The sequence below is a fragment of the Podarcis liolepis genome (assembly GCF_965112155.1).
Source record: "Podarcis liolepis genome assembly, chromosome: 4".
Classification (NCBI taxonomy): domain Eukaryota; kingdom Metazoa; phylum Chordata; class Lepidosauria; order Squamata; family Lacertidae; genus Podarcis; species Podarcis liolepis.
This window is the reverse complement of record NC_139558.1, coordinates 24,077,588-24,104,069: the sequence shown is the minus strand read 5'-3', so window position 1 is coordinate 24,104,069 and position 26,482 is coordinate 24,077,588. Positions and strand designations below refer to the sequence as shown.

General features: G+C 44.3%; 1 protein-coding gene across 5 annotated transcripts; it reads left to right on the top strand.

The window, feature by feature from the left end:
* Positions 1–24,541, top strand: LOC310705983 (maestro heat-like repeat-containing protein family member 6). Of its 5 annotated transcripts, none has more exons than XM_083501218.1 (16): positions 1–120; positions 1,474–1,825; positions 3,078–3,230; positions 4,711–4,865; positions 6,504–6,669; positions 8,667–8,836; positions 10,478–10,612; positions 10,711–10,825; positions 12,911–13,054; positions 14,949–15,122; positions 15,816–15,971; positions 18,191–18,283; positions 18,975–19,077; positions 20,235–20,300; positions 21,815–21,926; positions 24,474–24,541. In XM_083501218.1, exons 2-16 carry the CDS (start codon positions 1,481–1,483, stop codon positions 24,484–24,486), a joined length of 2,100 nt encoding a protein of 699 aa, XP_083357344.1. In that variant the 5' UTR covers positions 1–120; positions 1,474–1,480; the 3' UTR covers positions 24,487–24,541. The 5 variants fall into 5 exon arrangements, with proteins under 5 accessions (XP_083357344.1, XP_083357342.1, XP_083357346.1 ...); XM_083501216.1 differs by having other exon boundaries at positions 2–120; positions 14,946–15,122; XM_083501217.1 differs by having other exon boundaries at positions 69–206; positions 14,946–15,122.
* The last annotated feature ends 1,941 nt before the right edge of the window (positions 24,542–26,482 follow it).

Genomic DNA, 26,482 nt, shown 5'->3' with positions numbered 1-26,482 from the left:
ATAAGATCCATTGTGACCCAGGCCCTGGTGAGCACTGATCCTTTCATTGCTACATTCCAGTGAGGCAGAAACTGCTGCAGCAGAACGGGAAATATATGACTGGTTCCAACCATGCAAGTTGTAAGTAGATGGCTCCACGTGGTCTGTTGCTTCTCTGTGCCTCCATTAACTCACCAGAGACTTGCTGGTGCCAGACATAGCCACTGGTATTTGTCTTCTGCAACCAGCATTTTTTTAAAAAAAATGTTCTGAATGGTCTTCAGTCCTTCCAGAGATTTTGGCTGTCAAAACATTCCAGTAGTCTTTCTTGGCTTTTGCCATTGTGAATCTCAGCATGGGTTTTAATTGTGTTTAGTTTGATGGCTAAGTAATAAGAGCACTTGTATTTTGTGTGTGTTGGGATTTGTTTCTTTGTACGCAGGATAAATCCCAATGGATTCTGTAGGTAACTGAAAATTCATGTCAATTGGAAGTGACCCTTCAATTATGCTCTGGTGGGAAATGATTCTTTAAAACATACCTGGGTGCAGTTAGAATAAACTTCACCTTGTCTCAGTTTGAGATTTCAAAAGCACTATGAAATAAAACCCAGGAAGAAATGAAATCTGCTTTATATTTTAACTATTTAATCATCACTCCTATATCGCATATTGAGAGGGCTGCATACACACCATACATTTAAAGCATGTCCCCCTCCCCACAAATTGTGGGAACTGTAGTTTACCCTACACAGAGAGAGCGCTACAATTCCCAACACCCTTAGCAAACTACAGTTCCCAAGATTCTTGGAGGGGGAGGAATGGTTCTTCAGGTGTATGGCATGCATGCAACTCCAGACACTGTAGCAAACCTATGTCTCTGATACTGAAAACAGCAACAAGCCCATAAACCAAGTTTTTCTTTTTCTTTTGGTCTGGGTTTCTTGCGTGATCTTTGATTTTTGGATGCTCTCTGGTAATATTAAATAGATGTATGTCTTAACAGCTAAAGAATTATATTTGTGATAAATCAAGATACATAAAGGGAGCTGACAGAGAGAAGAGGAAGGGGCCTCTATGAGAGGCAGGTCAGAGTGGTTTTTCTCAGGGTGGGAGACAAGGAAAGGGAAGCACTCCCAGGTGGGAGGTGGGAGGATTAAACTCTGTGTGTGAAGATTAAGGTAAAATGGTGACCGAGGGCTACACAGATATATTTATATTTTTTTATTTTATGAGGATCATATGAGGATTATTATCAATGTATCTTTCTTTTTCACTTTGGTATATTTTCTGTTTGATATATTGTTTTTTATTATTCTTTTTATTAGTTTGGATTTTATGGTATATTCGGTTGAAAACCTTTAATAAAAAAAAGAATAAGGCTGCAATCTCATACACACTTCCTTGGGAGAATTTGAGATATGTATAAAGTTATACTGTGACAAAAGTTTGTGTGTGTGTGTGTGTGTGTGTGTGTGTGTGTGTTTTCTTCTAGATCAACCATGGTTGTAAAAGAAAAGATTAAAAAGACCTACGGCCCACATGTTGGGATGAGCACGGCATATGCCAACGAACCAGACTTTACCTGTGAACATAAGGCTACGCAAACCAACTTTGAGAGCCCGAGAGATGGTATGACCCAGGAAAAGGCAACAAATCCATATACAGCCCAGATGTCTGTGCCGAGCAAGAAAAAATACTGTGTGCTGAAAACAGAAACACAAATTCGAGAGAAAGTCTCTGCTGCAAAGCCAGTGTCAGAGCCTGGGGACTTTCTCGTGAAGGAAAAGGAGAAGAAAGGTCATCATGTTATCTCGCCGCCGCCGGAAAACGAAAACCTTAATCAGGTACAATCACTCTGGATTTCTCTTTGGCCACAACAATACAACACAGACCCCCTTAAAGCACAAGTCTATGTCTGTTTACTCTGATGTAGGTCCAATGGAGTTCAGTGAGACTTACTCTCAGGTAAGCAGTTATAGGTTTGTAGCCTTTATGGCATATTTTATCTCCAGTGCACCTAACTCTGTCAAGACCATCACATCTATGTTCACATTTTTGCATCTTCCTCAGGTGAAGTTCCTTCCTTCTTTACACTTCCTCCTGCAGCCCCCAAACTCTCGCTCTTTCCATGCCATAAACTTTTTTACACATGAGATTAAAACATCACATGATATTGATGACACACCCTCTAATGCAGACATTTATAAAGTGAATGAGCATTGTGCCAGTGTGAGTTTTATACACATTTGTATTACAAACCAGAGCCACTTTACACCACTTTTGTGAAAAGGCTCGCTCATCTGCAAATTTAGAAGTTATATCTTTACATCCCCCTCTTGTTATGGGAGAAGACCTGTTTCCACACGCTTGCCTTGATGGTCTAGGCCAGTGTTTCCCAAACTCCAGCTGTTTTCGGACTACAATTCCCATAATCCCTGACCACTGGTCCTCCTAGCTAGGGATGATGGGAGTTGTAGTCCAAAAGCAGCTGGAGACCCAAGTTTGGGAAACACTGGTCTGGGTGACAGATGGCCTGTGGCCCACCACATGTTACTGGGCACCAAGTACTATCAGCCTCAGCCAGGGCAGCCAATGGGCAGGGATGGTGGGAGCAACATCTGGAAGGCCAGAGGTTCCCTACCCCTAACCTAGGTCTTCTTTCTGCCTGGACATCTCATATAATCTTGGAAAACCTTTCAGAGTATTTTTCTCCCTGCTTTACATTTGAATACTGTAATTGTGATGTTGGGATGTATGTGAGTGTATGTTAGAAATCAGCTCATTTTGTTCGTTTTCTTGCCTCTCCTCCAAGGAGCTGAAGGCAGCATATGTACCTGTGCCCCTTTTTATCCTCACAAAACCTCTGAAAGATCACTGAGTTGGGCTGAGAGATAGTGACTGGCCCAAGTTCAACCCAGTGAACTTCATGGCAGAGTGGGGAGTTGGTTCTGGGTCTCCCTAGTCTGACTCGAGCACTCCAACCATTAAATCTAACTTCTCCAGTTCAGCAATACTTTTAGCTAGTCTATTGCGGGTGTTCATCTTTTGGATAATGGATGTATCCCCCACAACTGCCTCTTCTCTGTTTTATTTCAGATACCTGAAGGAGCTGATGCAGAGTCCACCGTGACGGGTCAGGTACTTTTAGCCATCGCTAGCCTGAGGGACACAGAAAAAAATAGCATCCAGGCAGCTTCAGCTATGCTGAATTCAATCTTGAAAAAAGAGAGGAACAAACTGAGGGGAAAGGTAAAAAAAGAAAGAGATGCTTATGGGTTTCAGAAAATTGAGGTGGTTGTGCCTTGTGGGTTCTAGCAATGAATTCTAGAGAGAGACAAAAGTACTGAAGCAACTAGTTGTTTGTATGCCAGCTTATTTGGTTGCCTGCTTGCATTCTTCTGATCCAGGAAAGGGATCTGCTAGCCCAGGTATAGGTTTAGCCTGTCAAGTAGTTTCTTCCCAAGAGCAATGTTGTGACAGCCACCTCAGTTCTCTCCCCCTTGCTACCTGCCCTTTAGGTGTTTTGCTGCTGCACATAGTCTTTCCAGACAAACGAGAGCCACAGCTTCACCCAAGTCAGCTTCGTATATTCCTATACCAAAACAAAGACAGGATGAACTATCTGTAGTTCTCTAGAAGCAAAGCAACTGCGCTGCTTTATCTGATCAGTCTGCTTGTTACAAACATCCATATGTAGGTCAGATTCCAGCAAATTAAATCAAACTCTGAAGTGCTAGCAGGTATCTAGTTGGTTGACGCTTGCACAAAATGACTGAATGCAAATATAGTAATGTGTGTACGCTGTGCTATTTTTCTAGATAAGGAGATGCCGGAGCTCAACCATCTTTTTCTCCCAAAAATCACCTGGCAGGGATGGAACACCATACTGCTTCCATGCATTTTTTAATCAAAAGTTTTCCATGGCTGTGGCAAGCACTGCACTTTCTAACTGCTCTGAGCAACTAGAAATGTTTTTAAGAAGTGAAAAAAGAGAGAGAGGAGGAGGAGGAGACGTTCAGGGAAGCCCTCAGGCTACCTTGAAAGTTCTTTATTGGTGATAAATGCATTTTTAAAGCGTGCAGAATATTTAAAGGATTTTGCCAAACAAATCCGCACAGAATGGAATGAACATGTCGTTCTACTCATATGCAAGGAACATGAACATTAAGAGCATTTTGTCCATTCCTAGTAAAGGATAGTGGGCCTCTCTTATCTCTGTCTAGCAAGCCCTCTCTGCTGCATATGCATATATATATATATCGGTGCAGCTTTCTAAGCTATGAGAGTTCATATTACTGTGCGCACTCCCCCAATTCTGAATTCAACCCAATCACTATCTGTAATGCCTGTTTCAAAAACTCTCAGCTGATTCAGTCACTGCAAGTCAGCCTAGAAGCAATCATGTTTAGACATGTTCTAAACATCCAAATTATTCTCAGGTCAGAGCACTATCTAAACAGCAAGGGTCTACTGGTTGGAGGAGCTACATATATAACCATTGTAGTGCAGTGATGCAATTTGTTGAGTTCATTCTAACCTCTTTATGACAAGAGCACGGCCATTTACCCAAACTGCTATCTTTTCTGTCACACTGCAAGCCATTCTCACCTAGACACTAAGAAGTGCTACAGCATTCATGTCTGAGGACCAAAAATGCAAAATAAAATGCAAAAGCAACAGAAACTGTGAAAGAATCATCAGTGTAAACCCTTGTTTTGTTTTATCCCAGGTGCCAGAAATCATTGATATTATCTATTTCCACCTGCGAGCTATCCAGGAACCTAGTGCAAGAGAAGTTGCCATAGGGGCTGTGTGCCTCCTGGCTGAAAAACACACAGAAGAAACTGTTTCAAGCCTTCTGAAACTCTCATTGCTTTGTGACAGGTGAGGAACTGAGTGAGGAATCCATGATTCCCTGTGAGGTAAGTTAGGCTTTGACTTGCCCAAGGCCACCAGGTGAGTTTCATGGCTGAGTGGGAATTTGAACCCAGGACTCCCAGGTTCTGTGCTCCAACCGCCATGCCACACAGGGAAATAACATTGATTAACCTGTGTGTGTTCCTCTGGTTGCCTCTGATGGAAAAATCTGTGGGCTAAATTGGCAACGATACCGCTCGCTCCACCTACTCAAATATTCAGAACTTATACCAGAATATTGTAGATGACCTTTGTCACTTATATAACCAATGTAAATATTCTTGGTGATTTAATTACACTGAGCTAGCAAAAGGTCTGAGCAGCTGTCTTGATAGAGCACCTAAAGTGTGTGACGATAGTCACCAATTATCCCAAGGTGACAACATTCACTTCATTTTATTCCTGTGAACAATGAGATAAAATCTAAGGGTAAACCAAGGAATATCATAAGATGCTGCCTTATAGCAAGTCAGAATATTTATCCAACTAGCTCAATATTGTGTACCCCGGGGGCAAGGAACCTTTGTCTCATGAGCAGCCATCTTGGGAGCTGTATTCCAGTGGTGCGTTGGGACAGAGCAGTTCCAGCTGGTGACATTTTGCGGTTTTTAGGCAAGTGTGTCTAAAAAAACAACATATCAATTATTCTCTGGATATCCATGGACAAGATAAGAAATTCCATGTAACAGGGACTAAGCATCCTTTTCATTCAAAACTGACTCCATAGCTCTTATTTAGAAATTTTACCACACCACATGAAAAATGCATTTTTGAATTTGTTTATTGTTTATACCTGCACACGTTTTTCCAAAAAAACCCTAATCATACAAAAAAAAACACCAACCAATATTTAAAATGTGAGGAAAAGATGCTTGCTGGTTTCCCATAAGCATCTGGTGGGTCACTGTGAGAACAGGATTCAGGACTAGATGGGCCATTGGCCTGATCCAGCCAGCAGGGCTCTCTCTTCTTACATTGTCTGTACTGGGGGTCATTGCTAGACTCAGATCTTTTTATTTTAGCTGGAGCTCACCAGAACTCAATTCTGGCACCTTTCACATGGCCTCCATTGCCATTCTAAAAGAAGGAGGTGTCCATGTTGAGTTCCGGCACCCCTTTTTCATAACACTAGCTAGACTGATGAAAATATCAAATCCTATAAAAGGCTTTTAGCCCTCTAGTAGTAAACAAACAATTATTTGCAGCAAACAGGCTTTCAGTTCTGTTGGGCTCCTTTATCCATCTTAATTATTGTACAGTGGTACCTCGGGTTACAAACGCTTTGGGTTACAAACACTTCGGGTTACAAACTCTGCTAACCTGGAAGTAGTACCTCGATTTGAGAACTTTGCCCCAGGATGAGAATGGAAATCGTCCACCAGCGGCAGCGGGAGGCTCCATTAGCGAAAGCGCACCTCAGGTTAAGAACAGTTTCAGGTTAAGAACGGACCTCGGGTACAAATTAAGCTTGTAACCCGAGGTACCACTGTATATACATATAACTCCACTTTAAACAACACTAGAAATGCAAGAGAGATTGAGATCAGCAGTGGTGGGTGTGTGTAGGTGTAGACACTGATATAGATTTGTTTGTTTTAATTTTAGGCATATCAGTCAAATCTGGGAAGCCTTGGGCCAAGCTAAACAGCCTGTAAGACTCCAGGTTCTTGCCAAGCTTCTCGAAGTGCTGAAAAGGAAACCTTGCCTTAGCGGCGAACGCCTGGGATCAGATGGAAAGTTCACAGACAACTCCTCCCTTCTACCTCTAGCCGTGAGAGAAATATGCTGTTCCTTTACCTACAATTGTAACAAGCTGTGCTGTGCTAGAGCATAGACTGGGATCTAGAAAGATGCACAACAACTTGGAGGCCACCACCCAATAGAACAGGGGTTACCAAAGTTTGGGAACTGTTTTTGGACAACAGTTCCCATCATCCATGACCACTGGTCCTGCTAGCTAGGGATGATGGGAGTTGTAGTCCAAAAAAACCCTGAAGACCCAAGTTTGGGAAACCCTGAAATATAGTGTGCACAAAACATGGCAGGCCCTGTTATTGAGCAGAGTGAGGTGGTTGCCTCAGCAGCTGATTCTGGGGGTGCAGGTGGAGCAGACCCTCCTGGCTATACCTTCTGAGCCCACCTCTCTTCTTTTTAGTCCTCCTGGGGCCCGCACTCTGGTGGTGAGGATGCTTTCTTGTTCTTGGCATAGACTGGCTGACTAGCTGTTTTGTCTGGTTGCCGTCCCCCCAGCACATCACCAACAGTGCCATTGGGAGAGGCCTCTGCCCTGACTGAGTGAGCAAGCGAGCAAGGCAAGCAAGCAAGCAGAGAGACAACCAGCCCAGGCCATGTACTCTGGAAGGAGTTGGACATGTGCATAAGTTGCACAGCTCATGCCCTGCAGCAAGCAGGTGCTAAGCACAGAAGCAAACAAAGTGTTGGAGGGCAGAGCTCTGTATGTCACAAGGCCTGCCCAGTTTCACCTCCCATGCTAGCCTGCTGCCCTTCTGTGCTGTGGCGGATTCTCTCCCATTCCCAGTCTTTAAGTAACATTCAATCGAAGGCTGCCATCTTATCATTCGTTTCAAGCAATAGAATGTTCTGGAACCTGTGGAACTAGGCCAAGATATGATCAGACTCATGCTTTCACATTTTCTGCAGTGGCTCCCCATTTGTGGAATGCTCTCCCCATGGAAGTTCAGCTGGCGCCTTCATTATACAACTTTAGGGAGCAGGCGAAAACGTTTCTCTTCAGCCAGGCTGATTAACACCCTATAACATTTTAAATGTGTTTGAGGGAAGGCTGTTATTGGTTTGTGTGTGTGTTTTGGTTCTTGTTTTTATTATGTATTTTATTTTTTAAGCTTCTATTTTGATGTTGTGAACTGCCCTGCGATCTACAGATGAAGGGCGATATACAAATTTAATTAATTAATAGTATTCTGATGCCCTGGGGATGCAGGTGGCACTGTGGGTTAAACCACAGAGCCTAGGACTTGCCGATCAGAAGGTTAGCGGTTTGAATCCCCGCGACAGGGTGAGCTCCCGTTGCTTGGACCCTGCTCCTGCCATCCTAGCAGTTCGAAAGCACATCAAAGTGCAAGTAGATAAATAGGTGGGAAGGTAAACGGCGTTTCCGTGCGCTGCTCTGGTTCGCCAGAAGTGGCTTAGTCATGCTGGCCACATGACCCGGAAGCTGTACACCGGCTCCCTCGGCCAATAAAGCGAGATAAGCGCCGCAACCCCAGAGTCGGTCACGACTGGACCTAATGGTCAGGGGTCCCTTTACCTTTATTCTGATGCCCCTGTACTGGACCATCTCTATGCTTGGATATGCAATCTGGCAATATTGCTTAGCTAATTCGTAAATGGACCAGTTACAGAAGATGTTGGACTTTATGGGGAGAGGGGACAAAACCGGGAAGGGAACAAAAAGGACATGAAAAATATTCTACGTTGCTTGTCTCCAGTTTTTGCTAGAATCTCTCATTGTAGCCATACAACAGGAGTGACCAATGAGTCCTCAGAGGTTGGTAGACTCCAGCTCCCATCAGCCCCAGCCAATGGGGCCAATGGTGTGAGATGATGGAAGTTGTAGTCCAACAACATCTAGAGGGTGCTACCTCTGCCCATAAAGTAACCCTAACTCACAGTCTTAGGGTAAGACTGCAGTGATCCAAGAACAAACATAACGAGTGATATCTGCTTGTGGGAGAACAACCAAACTTCCTAGAATTAAGGTCTGGTTTTTCTTTTATTCTGTTTCAGGCAACAAAGGCCCTATGCATAATATTTAGAGATAAAAAGTGCAAAATCCCTATGAACAGCTATTACGTATCTGTGATCATCTTCCTGGTTATTCAGCTGCACTACTTGATGAACTGTACAGATTCCGAACCTGGACAGGAGGACATAATCAGAACATCAAACTACATAAGGTAACAGGCAGCTAATGGAGTACTACTAACCATGTAAATATCAGTGTCTGATAAGAACATAATTCTCTCTTCTTTGGCTTGTAAGGAAAGGCTCCGGAGGTCTTACTCTTCCCTGCACTGCAGCAGGGGAGCTATTCTCATTAAAATGTCTTAGCAGAAAAAGGCTTTCTAATCTGAAAAAGATTGTCCATTCCAAAATGGCTTTACTGGGAAATTTATTTTGCTTTATCAGTAAAGTCCCACTGGGCTTTTATGTGGTTAGGATATTGCCTGCTATGCAGAGGTAGGAGGCAGTTGCTTGGCCCAGTTTTGTTTCCGCTCCACCCGCATTGTCTCTGCCTCTGACCAGTTCACTATTCCAGTGTTTCCCAACCGGTGTTCCGCGGCACACTAGTGTGCCGCGAGACGTTGCCTGGTGTGCCGTGGGAGGGAGGCGGGCGAGTCGGGCGGCGAGAGGCGGGGCGGCGGCGGCGAGGAGAGGCCGCCCAGCGCGGGGCTCTCGCCGTCTGCCTGCCTGGCTGCCTGCGTGGCGCTGACATCACGGGGCTGTAACGTGCCCCACATAGGCACACACGGGGTGGCGAGCGAGCTCCCTCCCACATCCCATCGCCGCTCGCTTCGGCCGGCCTACTGGGCTGTCGCAGGCGGAAGGCCTGCGCATGCGCGAGGTTTTCGCGCCTTCGGGATTCCCTTCACGCCTTCCTCCTCCCGGGTCCTTGAGAGCGCGGGAAGCGGCAGCGCGAGACCGGCGTTGAGCCTGGTAGGTATTGCGCTTGCCAAGGCAGTCATTTGGGAAATGAAAACTTGCAAAGCAAGCAACCAGTTCAATCTGAAGTACGTGTATGCTTAATATCCTGTATCTGAAACCTGTTCTGCCCCCTCCCCCACACTTGGTGCCATTTTCATCTACACATGCAGCAGAGTAAGTTGACCCAGAATAGTACCAATTCAGATGGCAGATGGGAGAATGACAGTGCTGAATGCTTTCCCATGTAGAACAGTCCCTGCAAATAAAAACCTAGCATATTTGGAAGAAGGATGCTAGCCTAACCATTACCTTCTATGCTGTTACTATTTTTTTATTTTTTTTTACATAAGTAAAAAGTGACCTTTCCCCATCTGGCATGGTGGTGTGCCTCGAGATTTTTTTCATGAAACAAGTGTGCCTTTGCCCAAAAAAGGTTGGGAAACACTGCACTATTCCATGCCCTCATCAAAGAAAGGGAGCATTGAGCAAGATTCCATGAGCATTCATGGGATTATGATGCCCTGGACCATACCTTCCCAAAATGTACACAAATATTTAAAAAAAAATATCAAAAAGAAATTTCATTATCATCATTATCATATAAATAATAATTAATAATAAACAACATGCATGCTGTGTTCCTTTCCAAACTTGGCTTGTTCTAATGAACTGAGCTGTCTACACCACTTCATTCCTTATTGTTTCAGGTTCCAATTACAGTAATAATGCATTTCATAACCTTCAAGATGCAAGCTCCTAGTAAACCAAACCACAGTCATTTATAAAGGATTTAATAATGCCATCTAACAAAACTCATGAAAGGCGGTGTGTGCCATAGGGCTCTAAGTAAGGTAATTGTCCCTGTCATATGCTTTTTCTTTCCCTGAATTCAGCTGCGCCATGGATGCTTTAAAGGCCTTGGTGAAAAGGCAGAAGGCTCCTCAGGCGTGTTTTACGAGTCTAACAGGAAGCTGGGACCTTTTGGCTTCACCAGAGAACTACCTCGAAGGAGTTCTCCTTCTGGCCAGGCAAGTAGTGGAGGACCTGAATTTGAGGCTGAATATTGTGTTCTTCAGTGTGCCTTCTGCATATTCACAAAAATAAAATATTGTTTATATCCTTACAGAGCCCTTGTCAAACATCATCATGGGCTTGACTATGCGGTATTTACCAAGGTGATTCCTCTTCTCCATCATGGGGATGACCAACAGAAGCTGACAGCAATGGCCTTTTTCACTGCAGTATGTCTATTTTCTTGTCTGAGTAGCATCTTGAGAAATATGACATTACATAGCCACTGAGTATAAGTGTGGTCCTAGCAGAACACAAAACTGTAAATGTGTTTGTGTTTGCATCCCTTTTTGCCTTCAGACACCATGAGGAACAGGCAATGGTTAAGAGGAAACATTCCATTGCTGTACCAACAGATACAGTACTTTATATCTACTGACAAACCTCCTAGCTCTTACATTTTTTCACCCCTCCATTACACAGCCTATGTCAATGTTGCTTGGAAGCTTTTGGCGGGCCAAGCAGAAAAAGCTGTGGAGAGTATATGTGAATGTATTTGCATATATGCATGTGTTTATATTTGCATAAATGCTTACGAGCTACTTAGAATAATAGAATTGTAGAGTTGGAAGGGACCACCGAGGGTCATCTAGTCCAACCCCCTGCAACGCAGGAATCTTTTGCCCAACGTGGGGTTTGAACCCACGACCCTGAGATTAAACGTCTCCTTAGTTGTGAGGAATATGACTAAGGCCACTGTTGGCATGCAGCCCTTGGGAGGTTGGAGAGACCCTCAGGACAAAAAAGGCTCCCTGGCGTACACTGAGTGGCAGTGGCTTGAGGAGATCTCTCACAGCCTTGTCTGGAGATGCCAGGATTGAATCTGGGGGTGTTTTGCATGGAAAGCAGATGCTTTCTAGTCACTGAGCTAGAAGCCCTTCCCCAGTCACTTAGGAATGGAAAACAAATGTTAGGTTGGGCCCTTGTATAGTCACTCAGTTCCAGCCTGTCTTTATGGCAGGGTTTCTGTACACATTCTTCTCCCCCCCCTCTCTCTCTCTGCCACTGTGTGAGTGTCTGGAGGCGGTTGGGGGATGGATGGTGGCTAACAGATTGAGGTTGAATCCTGACAAGACAGAAGTACTGTTTTTGGAAGACAGGAGGCAGGCGGGTGTGGAGGACTCCCTGGTCCTGAATGGGGTAATTGTGCCCCTGAAGGACCAGGTGTGCAGCCTGGGAGTCATTCTGGACTCACAGCTGTCCATGGAGGCACAGGTCAATTCTGTGTCCTGGGCAGCTGTTTATCAGCTCCATCTGGTATGCAGGCTGAGACCCTACCTGCCCGCAGGCTATCTTGCCAGAGTGGTGCATGTTCTGGTTATCTCTCACTTGGACTACTGCAATGCGCTCTACCTTTGAAGGTGACCCGGAAACTACAACTAATCCAGAATGCGGCAGCATTCCATATTCCACATGACCATATAACACCAGTCTTGAAAGACCTACACTGGCTCCCAGTATGTTTCCGAGCACAATTCAAAGTGTTGGTGCTGACCTTTAAAGCCCTAAATGGCCTCGGTCCAGTATACTTAAAGGAGTGTCTCCACCTCCATCATTCTGCCTGGACACTGAGGTCCAGCGCCGAGGGCCTTCTGGCGGTTCCCTCGCTACGAGAAGCCAAGTTACAGGGAACCAGGCAGAGGGCCTTCTCGGTAGTGGCACCCCCCCCCCCGTGGAACGCCCTCTCACCAGATGTCAAAGAGAAAAATAACTACCAAACTTTTAGAAGACATCTGAAGGCAGTCTGTTTTAGGGAAGCTTTTAATGTTTAATAGGTTGTTGTATTTTAGTGTTCTGTTGGAAGCCGCCCAGAGTGGCTGGGGAAACCCAGCCAGATGGGCGGGGTATAAATAATAAATTATTATTATATATTATTATAGTATAATGTAAATAATTTCTGGTGCATTGCATAAGTATAGGTATGCGGTGAAAAACAACTCAAAAAGTGCAGATAACACATCCTGCCAACAGAATTTGTAGCCAGCAGAAAAGTTAGAGATGTCTGAAACAGACCGTGACTGCAACACAAAAAGCAAAACAATACTATTCCAACCAAATCCTACTTTACCAATATCTTTTTCATATAAAAAAATAACAGTATTTGGGCTTGAGGGGAAATCTTTATCCATTAACTGAAACACCAGCAACAGCTGAGAGTGACTCCAGTATTCTATCATTACCTTTCGATAGCTGGCAACGTATGGGCAAAGTTCTCTGAATTTCCTGCCACATATTTACTGCTTTGTGTTGTTCAGCTTCTCTCATCTGAATCCACCTATACGGTGCTACAAAAACATTACATCCTGGGCCTGTTGAAGAACTGGCAGGCTGATTCGTGTCCAACCTACCGCTGGCTCAGTCTCCATGGAATGGGCAATGTGGCGCGTCACCTGCAAAACGTAAGTGATTTCATTTTTGTTGTTGCTGTTTCTTAAAGGAAACTCTAGGTAAGGACAAGGTGGAGGTGTTGAACTGGTGCTCTGTACTGAAGCAAAACATGCTAGACTGAAACAAGAAGTTGGGGGGAGTATCTTTAAGGAACTGATCCAGGGGCAGAGCTCCAGAACCTGTGTCAGATGCCAGGACCTAGGCATGGGAATATGTGAATAATAAGGGCATGTGCAGAGTACCTTTTCTCACCACTTAATAATCACAGATATATGTGAACGTGGCGAGACTATGACAGAAGCGGGATAAATAGATTATATTTTCAACTGAGTGAGTGCTCAGGGGCAAGAACTATTGGGCAGTATTCAACAAATGTGTCCCATCTATGTGCCCCACTTAGGATGATGGAGAGTCTTTCCTCCACTTCCTATTCATAACAATATGAAGGGAAAATAGGGGCCTTAATGTTAACCTAGGACAGCAAACCAACAGATACCCTGGTCACTGGGCACAGACTTACTTACAATGGTGGAAGTGTGTAGTAATAATTTCTAAATGTGCATCTATAGTTATAAATTAGCATATGTACATTTTATTCAAATCTGTGTCACGGGGCGATATGTTTCCTGGTTATGTGGCAGCACGTGACCACCAAAACAATGCTTTGCATTACAGTAAATGAGAAATGGGAGGAGAGGGGGTTGTGAACGCGGTACTTGTTCTCAGTCCAATAAATCTGGTTTTGCTGGACTGAGATTATTACCTCTTAATTGGGCTTGTGTCTGCAGCCATTATATGTTTCAATAGCATCAATGAATGAAACAGCTGTGGTACATAAATGCCATCAGTTTCCTGAGTCTGAAAATGGTTTGTCACACTGGAGATTCCTGGTGGTAAATGCTGTAGTGGAGGGGCTAGTCGTGGAGTTCAGTGTGTGAACTTGGGCCAACCATCGTCTGAGCCTAGCTTACCTCACAGGGTCTAGCCTACCTCACAGGGCCTCACCCAGAGAGCTTGAGCTCACCCTGGCAGAGGATGTTATCACCTCCTGCTCTGTTAGGTTCCCCTGCTACTCCTCTGCTCCTAAAGCACCAGAGAATGTGTTCAGGTTTTACATATGAAAGCCCTGCATTGGAGGAACAGTTTCTAGGCTAGTAGGTATGGCTGCCAGGTGAGGCTTAAGCCTCACACCTTTCATCTTAGGAATGGAGTGAAGCATATCTGCAGCTAGTGATATTGCTGACCAGGCGCAGATACAGTTTTGTGCAACTCTGAACGTTTGGGTTCCTTTCCTTCACGGATGAGACCGAGATCCAGTGGAAGGTCCCACTAGTGTAGGGGTCTGCAACCTTTAAGACAAAAAGAGCCACTTGGACTCGTTTCCGAAGAAAAAAAAACCTGGGAGCCGCAAAACCGGGAAGGTGATGTCGGGACGGTGCGTGACTAACGGACGCACCGCCCCCATGCGACGTCACAGCCAGTACAGCGCCTGCCACAGTGGGGAGTGTCAGGGCGCACAATGCGCCTCCTCCCCTCGCTAGTATCCGCCCCGGAGCCGTGGCAAAGGTGTAAAAGAGCCACATGTGGCTCCGGAGCCGCAGGTTGCAGACCCCTGCACTAGTGGAATGGAGGAGAGGCTATTTCTGCTGATTCCCTCCTTCCCGCTTAAATCACCTCTCATATTGTTCTGGTAGGTCCCCCAACCCTCCAGAGCAGATTTTTAGGAGGGCACAAAGTTCTCCAGGGAGGAAGAGTATGGGAAGTGTTCCTCCACTGGTGGGAGTACCATGTGTGCACAACTCTGGTCAGGGGACAACAGCAAGACTAAACTAAGGATCCCAGTCACATAATGTGAAATTGCTACTGTAGTCTATCAGTAAAAGGATTTCGGTGTCCTTTCAGAAGAAAGAGCTCTCCAACCTGCTCCTGGGCATACTTCCAAGCTTTAACGACACTGATGAGAAGGTGATTTTGACAGCTATGGAGGTCACAAACAAGATCGTAACACTCCACAAAAACAATATAAACATGAACATATTTGTGAAGATCGTCAAACAGCTTCAGCCTTTCTTGGCCGACGTAAGTTTCAGAATAATTGTTCATCTATGTGAGGCGGGCTTTTCCAGGTGGAAGGGGAGAAAAACAGGAGCCAGAACTCACCATGAACGCCTCCCTTGTTCTCTTATAATGGCAATGGTGCCCACCTGAGAAGTGCCAGAACTGAGTTTCAAAGAGTTCAGGCTGAAAAAAAGGCCTGGATATGTCTCCTATATGCTCTTTTCAAGTGGCAGTGGCTGCAACCATTGAGGATGTCTTGCCCAAGTGCCCCCTCCAAAAAACCAAAAAACCCTGGAGCCGGCAGTGAACAATTATGCTTAGGATTGCAGTCTTAAACATATTTGCGTCGTGGAGCATTTATTTGGGGGGGGGTGCACAGATCTTAGAAAATTACCTGCAGTCCATTCTCCAGGCATGGAATCAGGCCATGGTATCTAAGGCTTAAAATGTAAGCCAGGTTGTTCTTTCTCACAGCTCGGATTGAAGCTGGTTTGAGGGAAATGCATCAAAATGCATCAATATTTCACAAGAAACAACAGGATAGATACAGGATAGATCATAGGGATTGTGGCTAACATTGTGCAAACACCTCTTCCGAAACCAGTGGTGAGAGTGCCCTGGATGCAGTGTAAACAGGAGTATCTATCTACATAGCCTCAAAGTGTCTCAGGAAGGTTATCAAGTCAAACTTTTTCCTTTCTCTTTCATTCCCAGGGGAGACCCAAAATAACCTGTGCGGCAAACAGGCTGTTTCAAGACATGATTAAGAACCTGGACGTGAAAGAAAAAGCCGCTTTGCAGGACCAGGTTCTCAACAGTATTGTCACTTTGCTACTGAACCTCCAAGATCCACATCTGACTGCGGCTAAGGTAAATGATATTGTGCCTTTTTGCAAAGCCTGATAAGGATGCCCTGAGGGAGACGTCAACCAAGTTCTTTCTGGTTGGCCTCTTCCTACACTGATGGGATGTTGTGCATTTACTTGGCAGTGCTGGCAACTACAAGAGGCATCCATAACAGAACTTTCAATCAGTGCTGTGCAGCTGGAAACAACCAGTTAAATTTCTAGGCTGAGGGCATTGTGGGAAATTTAAATGGAAGCTCCCAGGCCTAGGAAGCATCAGCAGTGTGGCCTGCTAAAGTGCTGGAACCCTAGAAGCTGCCCAAAGATGCCACATGGTGGCACCAGTTCTGGTGAGGCCAATGGGGCTTCTCAGAGCACCCTTCCACCTATGACAATGGCCACAGCTGAACAGTGCAGTTCTATAGTCCAAGGCTTGAAGGGCCTCTACTGGCAAGATGCACTGCTCATGTTTCCAAAAGCAGAAAGTTGCTTGAACAGCAGAAGAGCAATCTTCTGTTTTGCACCAGAGCACACCTATTTATCTTTGCATGGATTTGTTTTAATGATTTATTGCACTTGCTCAACACTTTTATAATTGAAGTATCCAGAATAGTGTGCGACTTTAAAATACAAATACCGACAGTTCAGTTTTTGAGGCTGACCAATAAAATAACAAAGTCCAAATGAATGCAGTGCTAAAAATATGATTACTTTGGATCAGAAGACAAGGCAGCACCTGCATATTTTGTTGCAGTGACACAATACAGCTGGGGATACAGTTGAGAACAGGCCAGTTGAGGGCTGGATTAGTATAGTAGCTCCAAGAATGTGGAGTTGCCAGTCCTGAGTTCAAATCTCACCTTAGCCATGACATTCTTGAGCCGCTTAAGCAAACTACAGTCTCCTAATTTCAGCCCCTACTCCCTGTCTGGAATATAATGCGATAACGATAATGTTGACCAACCTTCCAGGACTCATGATATTACAAGTGTAAGCAGTGGTGGCTGGTGCCCATTTCAACAAGTGGGGTAGAAGGCAGGGAGACCAACTATAGTTGGAGCCCAAGCTAACCCCAAGCCAACTGGTTTTAAGAAAGAAGGTAGGCAGGTGGCGACTGAAAGCAGATTGAGGTTGGTGTTAGAAGAAGAAGAAGAAGAGTTTGGATTTGATATCCCGCCTTTCACTCCCCTTCAGGAGTCTCAAAGCGGCTAACAATCTCCTTTCCCTTCCTCCCCCACAACAAACACTCTGTGAGGTGAGTGGGGCTGAGAGACTTCAAAGAAGTGTGACTGGCCCAAGGTCACCCAGCAGCTGCATGTGGAGGAGCGGAGACGCGAACCCGGTTCCCCAGACTACGTGACTACCGCTCTTAACCACTACACCACACAGTGGTCCATTCACACTAACAGCCCAGCCTCTACTGAGTGAACCATGCTTTGAAGACATAGCTCAGTCCCCGAGGAAGCAATTCCTAAAAGCTTGGGAAATAGGTGGTGTGAAGAATTCCTATGAGGAAATTATTAACTGGTAGACCTCCAAGGACCAAACTGGAAGCACAGACAGAATAGCTGCTGATATACACCTCATTCTTCTTTTTCAGTATACTGCGCTTAAATTAATTGGATGTTGATTTTTCCAGAACAACAGTTTGAAATCAACAGATATGAATTCATTAATCAAAAAGGAGCAGAACGTTCCGGAATTGTTAGAACCAAACTGGGGATGGGTGAAAACTTGGGCTTGTTGATGGATTTAGAGCAGTGTTTCCCAAACTTGGGTTTCCAGCTGCTTTTGGACTACAACTCCCATCATCCCTAGCTAGCAGGACCAGTGGTCAGGGATGGTGGGAATTGTAGTCTGAAAACAGCAGGAGACCCAAGTTTGGGAAACACTGGTTTAGAAGAAATCGAGAGCTTCGAAAGCCATAATGATATATTAAGGTTTCTTTATACATTGGGGTTCGGTGGCTTTCGTCATTATTTCATTTAGCTCTGCGCTCAAGAGAGCTAGAAACTTCCTTCTCTAAATAAAAGTTCTGATCCTAATAACAATTCTTAAAAGATCCAGCAAACTACACAAAAGGGCTTAACAGGAAGCAGATTGCACACAAATATTTTTTTTAGATGATTGAGGCAATTGCATATGGCCCTTCTATAATTTATTTGCCTTTATTCGACTTTTTTTCGAATAATCTCTTTTTTTCACTAATTCTGGGGAAGGCTTCTTGTCTCTCTTGTTTTACAGAGTCGTAGAGACAGCTTAAAAGAGTGCAAAGTCTTCTTGGGATGGACTGCAAATGACAACCAGGACTCCTGGAGCATGATTTGCAAGCACCTTGTGAGGCCCTTTGTGCACACTGGGATCTTTTCAATATTATCCGTAGACTTCATATCTGTTGATTTCAAATGAACCAGCGAAAGTGTGTGTGGCAGAGAAACAGGCTTCCTTCAGGCACACTGAAGGAATGTATATACCCCTACTATATGTATTTTGATAATCCCTGGCCGATCCTGCGGAAATGTTGCATTAGAACAGTTTTCCAAACTTTGGTCTCCGGCTGTTTTTGGACTACAACTCCCATCATCCCTGACCACTGGTCCTGCTAGCTAGGGATGATGGGAGCTGTAGTCCAACGACAGCTGGGGACCCGAGTTTGGGGAACTCTGCATTAAAATACCCCCAAGACAAGAAAACCTGATGCATGTCGTCCAACAATCACATAGCCATTACTGGATTCCCCCCCCCCCAAAGGAAGTTGATTCCATAATTTTGGCCTCCATGCATTGGATTTTACTTGCACAGGGTGTACTTGAATGTGCCATTCCCACTTGGATGGCCAGGGATGCTAGAGGCAGGGACAGCAGTCCATGTGATAGGCTGGATCCTGGAGGGGGAGCAGTATTGGCCAATGCGGCCCCATGACTCTACAAGTTTCACTTTTGTTTCAAAAGGATCCATTCTTAACTGGCAAATATACCCTGCCTATTGCAGCCATTACAGTGTGTTTATCAAAGTGTTCATTTTCTAGGTTAAGGAACATCCAGGAAAACTACGGAACTTTCTGGACCAGGCGCAAGACTATACTCAAAGCCCACAAATGCATACAAGAAATGCAGCCACCATGTTTATAGGTATATAAACAGAATGCTTTCATCTTTATTTGCCATCCCAGTTCTATCACAGCTCGTAAGACTATTCTGCTTAGGTGGAGGAGAAACTTAGTTGAATACTTATCTATTAATAAGTAAATCCTCACTCAGTTCAGTGGGGATTTACTCCCAGGAAAATGTGTATAGGATTGCAGGCTCAATTTACAGTTCTGTGCACATTTACCTAGGAAGTCCCACTCAATTTAATAGGACTTGCTTCCTTCCAAGTAATTTCACTGTTATCTGGGCCTGCATTCATAAACAACTTAATAAAACATGACAGGCATGTGGTCTGTCTCTCCCTGGTGTTCATTTTTCTCCCTCTATGTCAGTGGCTTGTCAAATGGTGTTTCCAAGAAGCCATGAAATTCATTGAAAGCTTATCAGGAGGAGAGAAGCTTCTCTGAGGATGGAGCCTGACCAATGTCCACTTGTAGGGAAAGTGTTAGGAATGCAGGAGGTCCTCTCATTTCAGTTGGCCAATAGCAAGCCAGACCAGCCTGGCTGATGTTCTGTGTAAAGCGCTGCAAACAAACAGATGTTTTTTGACAGAAAATATGCAGAAAAGGTTTCCTGAGGGTAATTCTGAAAGCTTCTGCTCTAGACTTTCCCACAAGGAAATCTTACTTTTTACTGCTGTGATGCCTAGGAATCTGTTCCAAGCCCCAGATTTTCAGTGGTGAGACCCAAACTCTGAAACTCCATACACCACAGATATGCCTGTCTAGTCTCCACATTGAATGATTATAAAGATGTTCATATTCTGCGAGGCATTCAGTGATGGGGCGTTGTGAGTGGGTGTTTAACCTAGGGATGACTTTTATCATTCTGTTCTTTTCTTAACCACATTGATTTTTGTGTATGTGCATGTTTATATACTCGTCTGTTTCATTTTGTTTATATTTCTGCTGTTGACTTTAATGTTATTTTTTGAGAGAGCCACCTTAAGGGATCAACTGACCTGTGTGGCAGATATTTTAAAAACAAATGAAAGCAATATAGTTCGGGCTCTTTCTGCAGATAGTAATCTGTGTTATTGAAGAAGTTGGTGGCAAATGCCACCCTTCGTTTTCAGAGAATATAACTGAGAGTAAAGTAAACAGCCCTTTTTATTTACACTGAGTATGGCGTATCTCTAGATTCTATCTTGGAGCACTTAGATTCCAGTCCTCTACAAAAGTCAGAAGTGGACTTCCTGAGGCAAGGTAAATATCCTAATATCATCCAATAGTAAGATGTCCTCATTTTCTTGTATTGCTACTGGATTCAGCGGCTTATTGCTGTCTGCACTAATAAAAGAAATAAAATATGCATACCTGTAGAGGAAACTGTATCTGTACCGTTTCTGTACATCTTTCTTGCTGTTAAGCACAGCACTCATTGTCATTCATGAATAGATAGATAGATAGATAGATAGATAGATAGATAGATAGATAGATAGATATCACACACCTATTTCCTTGTAGGGACTAGCGAATCTGTCCTTTTTTCCAATCTTTAATTCACATTTCCACATTGCTTTGAAAATTTTCTTTTAAAAGAACATTTTCTTATGAAAATCCAACAGCAGTTTAGTATTAATTTCTCCTAATATGCACATTTCTGCAAAGCGCATTATCTCCAGTAGAATGTAGATTCGTAATTTCCACTAAAATGTGCATTTTGTGCATACTTCACCTTGGAATATGCATTTTTGCACACCTGGCTAGATGGGTGCAATGCAAAATTCAGAGACGTGCAGATTTCCAGTGATAAGCTGTGTTTGCATAGTGTTTTGGAACATGCAAATTAGGTAGGTTTGCCTTTATAGGTGCAAACCTGCCTATAAATGCAAACTGAACTGAATATCTTCCCCACCCCTGCCTCCTGGTCAAGGTCATACACTCTCTTTCAAATCAGAGAGTTTGTGGACTTGTTTAGTACATTTAGATCAGGGAGGCATACATACATTGTCCCAGGTTTTATCCTGCAAACAACCCTTTGAGACAGGTTAGATTGAGAAATAGTGATTAGTCCAAAGCTACCAAGGGGGCTTCATGGCTGAGTGGAGATTTGAACACTGCGACTCTTCCAGGAGGCTTGTCTAGCGAGTATTCATCCTGATTCGTTTTCACAGTGTGTGTACAGAGGTTATACAATGTCTGCTGTTTACTGAGTATTCATTCTGATTTGTTTGCCCAAAAGTTGTGCACTACATCAAGCGATTTGGTATCATACACTTTCTAGCACATATTTTCCTATCACTTCCCTTTCCTGAACAAAGTTTGGTGTTGTGGGGGTGGGTGCAAGAGTGCAAAATCCACTTCAGTTGTGCAACCGGAAATGACCGGTATATAATTGTATCCCACCCACAAAACAGTGACAATCTGGAAGCTTCTCCTGGCTTCTAGCCTCTAGCCCTCTAATCACTACAACCCACCAGCTCTCTTGTGTCTCTTCATTCATTGCAAAATTAATTTCGCCGCTTTTCATTCCCACCTTTGTCATGAAAAGCTTTCACAGATGCACAAACAAAACAATCCCTCTCACTCGCTCATGTGTACGACATACACTGTTTAGCATTACAGTATCTCTTCTTTCTCTACTCCATGGTATGCTAAGGCATAGAATGCTTCTTTGTTAACCCAGCCTTGCCCAAAGCAGCTGGTATATTTGACAGGGAGGAGAACTGGGTCATTCCCATGTCAGGTCTTGATCTGCCCTTTCCTCTTTGTCTCAGCTTTCAGGTCTTTCCCATCAGAAGCACAGCGCCCTGTCCCGGTTGTTCCAGAACCAGAAAAAGTACGCAGGTACTGCGCAGACCTGTTCAGATGTTCCCGCTATTTCCCAAGGTACGTTTTCTTTCAGGTTGTACGGTGAAAATTAAGCATTAATAGATTTTTTAAAAGCTACCATGTTACAGGACAAGAATGAAAACAAGAGGGCTAAATATTCCTGAGCAGTGGGGGCGAAAGCATTTTTTGCTACTAAGGATGACAGTAGACATGGTGGCGGTGTCTTTTCACACATCCACCCTGTTTGTATAGAAGAGCATAACATGCCTTAAGAAGAGCCCTCCTGAATTAGGCCAACATCTCGCCCAGCATCCTATTCTCAAATGTCACATCCACACCATACATTTAATGAACATGGCATCCCCCAAAGAATCCTGAGAATGGTTCAAGGTGCTGGGAATCATAGCTTTGTGAGGGGTAAACTACAGGGGAGACTTGTGCTTTAGACGTTCCTCTAAATATTTGGTGTGGGTTTGACCTCGGTGGTCAAACAAATGCCTATAGGAAGTCCACAAGCAGGACCTGGGTGCAACGCCACTCTTTCCCACCTGCAATTTCCACCAACTGGTATTCAGAGGCATACAGTCCTCTGGCCATAGTGGCATACAGTTCCCTAAAAGTCCCCCTGGCGCTTCCTTCCCAAAGCCTGGGAAGTTTCTGCCTAGCTTGGGGAGGGAGGCACGATGCTCTCAACAAGGTCCAAGAGTCCTCCCACCACCTTCCTAAAGCCCGCCTGGTGTGCCAGTGTGGTGTAGTGGTTAAGAGCAGTAGTCTCGTAATCTGGTGAACCGGGTTCGCATCTCCGCTCCTCCCCATGCAGCTGCTGGGTGACCTTGGGCCAGTCACATTTCTCTGAAGTCTCTCAGCCCCACTCACCTCACAGAGTGTTTGTTGTGGGGGAGGAAGGGAAAGGAAAATGCTAGCCGCTTTGAGACTCTTCAAATCCAAACTCTTCTTCTGGGAAGGAGGCAGGAGGGCTCCGGCATCCTTTCAGAGGCTTGGTGACTCTTTCCCAAAGCCCGGGAAGCTTCTGCCCAGCTTAGGGAGGAAGGTGTGGTGCTCACACACGCGATGTCGGGCAATCGTGGTGTCAAGTGTGCACCGTCCTGTCCCGCCATCCTCCTTGCAAGCTGGCGGCTCTAGCCCTAACTGTTCCCCTATGAAAAATTTAACTGCACGCTACAGTCTGGCAGTGAAGGAACTAGTAACCCATGGCTAGTAACCCATAATAGTCTCAGCCTCTGTGAATTTATCTAATCCTCTTTCAAAGCCATTCAAGCTTTAGGTACAACATGATGGCTACCTTTGCCTTTGAATCATGGTGGGATTTTGGTTTGTTTCTGTTCTTGTTTTTTGTGTCTTTTATATTGCAATTTTATGTTGTGAACCGCCCTGAGATCTACGGATGAAGGGCAGGTATACATATTTCATAAATAATAATAATGATACCTCTTATGGCAGCAGATTCCACAATTTAACTATTTGCTGTATGAGGAAGTACTCTTCTTGGCTATCCTGAAAGCTGGGGTAGAATCTGTCCCGCAGGCAGGGGTGATGCATAAAAAAGCACACTGATCCCAAAAACCTCCCCACCCCATACCTTATTTCCCCCAATATGAGAAGCAGGAACGTGGAAAGGTGACTGGCAGACCGAATTACAGTGGTACCTCTGGATGTGAACAGGATCCGTTCCGGAGCCCCGTTCGCATCCAGAAGCGAACGCAACTTGCGTTTGCGCGTCCGCACGCGTCACGATTCGCCGCTTCTGCGCATGCGTGTGACATCATTTTGACTGTCTACGCATGCACGAGCAGCGAAACCCGGAAGTAACGTGTTCCGTTACTTCCAGGTCACCACAGCGCACAACCCAAAAATACTTATCCCGAAGCTACTTCAACCCGAGGTATTGTATTGTAACATATTGTATTGTAACATATAGGAGGAGGAGAGTTCTATGCCCCTTTTAGTAGGAAGGTAAGCAGGACTGGTCCATCTAGGTGAAGTAAGCAAGACTGATCCAAGACAGAATATGAAAGGCTCTTCATGCCTCATCCCATCATGTTGTACCTAAAGCCATCCATAGTATTTTGGTATATGTGGCAAAAAAAAATCCACAAATGTCTCTCCTCACCCCCAGCAGTAAAAATATGAGATGATAAATATCTACTCCCATTTAATGACACCCCAAATCAGCACAGACTCCTCACTCTGCCTCATGGTAGACTCCTGTCAGCCCCCATCCCACATTTTATATGTAAATAGGGCAGACACATATAACCTCCCCCGCCCCCGTGTCTGGTTTGGCACAAGACTAGTAGTTTTATTTTGTTTTGTCATTATGCACTTTGGTCTCATGCAGGCATGGCCAAACATGGTCCTCCAGCTGTTTTGGGACTACAATTCCCATCATCCCTGACCACTGGTCCTGTTAGCTAGGGATGATGGGAGTTGTAGTCCCAAATCAGCCGGAGGGCCAAGTTTGGCCATGCCTATCTCAGAGAATCCCACCTGGACCAATAGTTATGAGGTCGAAAGGTGTGTACTGCATCACCTACTGAAATGTTAATGATGATTCCTTTTCTTGCTGACCTTTCTGCTTTACAGATCTTGTATTTGACGCCTGTATCTGAAGTTAATATCCATCTGAATAAAGAGCACTGTATGAAATTTCACGGTGAAGGCTTATTGTGGCATTCCTCTCTGAGGTTAGGTAGTTTTTGCTGCTAGAATTGGATAGGAAAGTAGCTTTCTTAAGGAGAGGTGGATCATTCGATGTCCTTCCTTTGGCATTATCTTAATGTAAATGCAGAGTGTCTTCCAGGCAGTAATCAAAACCCTCCTTAAGATGGAAGTGTATGAAACCTCCTTCCAGCAGCTTGCTTGCTGCCCACAGCTGCCTGCACTCCCATTGATTCAAGTATCTGCTCATTCAGTTCAAATATATGAAGCAGCCATTACTAGGAATGTTAAAGGGGCAACATAATAGGCTTAACAAAATGTGGCAGGGAGAGGGAGAGGGAACTCACAACTGAGTATTGAATGTTCATGGACCTCTGGAAAGATCTGTTATTCAAAGGGAAAACGTCATATGAACATTATGCAGCCTTAGCATTTTAAAATGTAAAGCAGACTTGGGAGCTTTTAATTTTGAACAGAGGGGTAGGTGTGCAAACATGCCCAGAACCAGCCCTACCATTAGGCAGATGATGAAGGGGCAGGAAACAGCAGTTGGGGTCTGATGTTTTATTGTGTTTCTATATATGCTGGAAACCACCCAGAGTGGCTGGGGCAACCCAGGCAGATGGGTGGGGTACAAATTATAAAATTATTGCTACTATTAATATTATAAGTGCACAGACAGAATTGTGTGTGCCATACAGAGAGTTCTGCACCCCTTAAACCAGGAATGGGGAACCTCAGGCCCAGGGCGGCTTGATGTGGCCATCCAGGTCTCTCTCTCAGGCCATTGGGACATCCTCCAGACTACACTCTCTTCCCAGCCATACCCTGCTTCAGACTTTCCCGGAATGTCTTTACCTGCCTTGAAAGTGCCCTTCTGCAATATATTCTGAACAAAAAGCTAAACTGATTGTAAACAATGTGGTGACTGAGGAACTTAAGATAGAAAAAGGAACACGACAGGGGTGCCCGATTTCCCCATTACTTTTTATTTCAGTTCTGGAGGTGTTGCTGAACATGATAAGAAATGACCAGCAGGTCAAAGGAGTGCAGGTCGGAGCTAAACATTATAAGTTAAGAGCGTTTGCAGATGACTTAGTATTGACTTTGCAAGAGCCAAACACTAGTACGAAAAAGGTTTTAGAAATAATACAACAGTTTGGCCAGGTAGCTGGATTTAAGTTGAATAAGCAAAAAACTAAAGTTTTAGGGAAAAACTTAACAGATATGGAAAAGGAGAAATTTCAAGAGGAGACAGGTTTGACTGTGGTCAAGAAAGTGAAATACCTAGGGGTTTACTTAACATCTAAGAATGTGAATTTGTACAAGGACAACTATGAAAAATGTTGGTCAGAAATTAAAAAAGATCTAGACATATGGTCAAATTTGAAATTGTCAATGTTAGGCCGAATCGCAGTGATCAAAATGAATGTATTGCCTAGAATGCTATTTTTGTTCCAGACCTTGCAGATTCTCGACAAGATGGAGTGTTTTAAGAGGTGGCAGAAAGATATCTCGAAATTTGTCTGGCAGGGCAAAAAGCCCAGAATTAAATTTAAAATATTGACAGATGCTAAAGAAAGAGGGGGATTTGCCCTGCCGGACTTAAAACTGTATTATGAGGCAGCAGCTTTTTGCTGGCTGAAAGAATGGATGCTCCTCGAGAACACGGACATCTTGGATCTGGAAGGTTTCAATAATGCTTTTGGTTGGCATGCATATCTGTGGTACGACAAAGTCAACAGTGCCTTTAAAAACCACATTGTTAGAAAAGCTTTGTTTAATGTCTGGATAAGATATAAAGATCTATTGGAAAATAAAACCCCTAGATGGGTGTCACCAGTGAAGGCTAAAGCAGTGAAAAAACTCAATATGGAGGTCGGATGGCCGAAGTATTGGGAAATTTTAGAACAGGATGGAGATAAGTTCAAACT

What these genes read in the sequence shown, in the direction of transcription:
- LOC310705983 (XM_083501216.1), top strand. Translation starts at nt 1,481, where the DNA reads ATGGTTGTAAAAGAAAAGATTAAAAAGACCTACGGCCCACATGTTGGG. An exon ending in AGAACATCAAACTACATAAG is followed by an intron (nt 8,837 to 10,477) that starts GTAACAGGCAGC and finishes CCCTGAATTCAG; the next exon opens with CTGCGCCATGGATGCTTTAA. An exon ending in GCATGATTTGCAAGCACCTT is followed by an intron (nt 18,284 to 18,974) that starts GTGAGGCCCTTT and finishes TTCATTTTCTAG; the next exon opens with GTTAAGGAACATCCAGGAAA.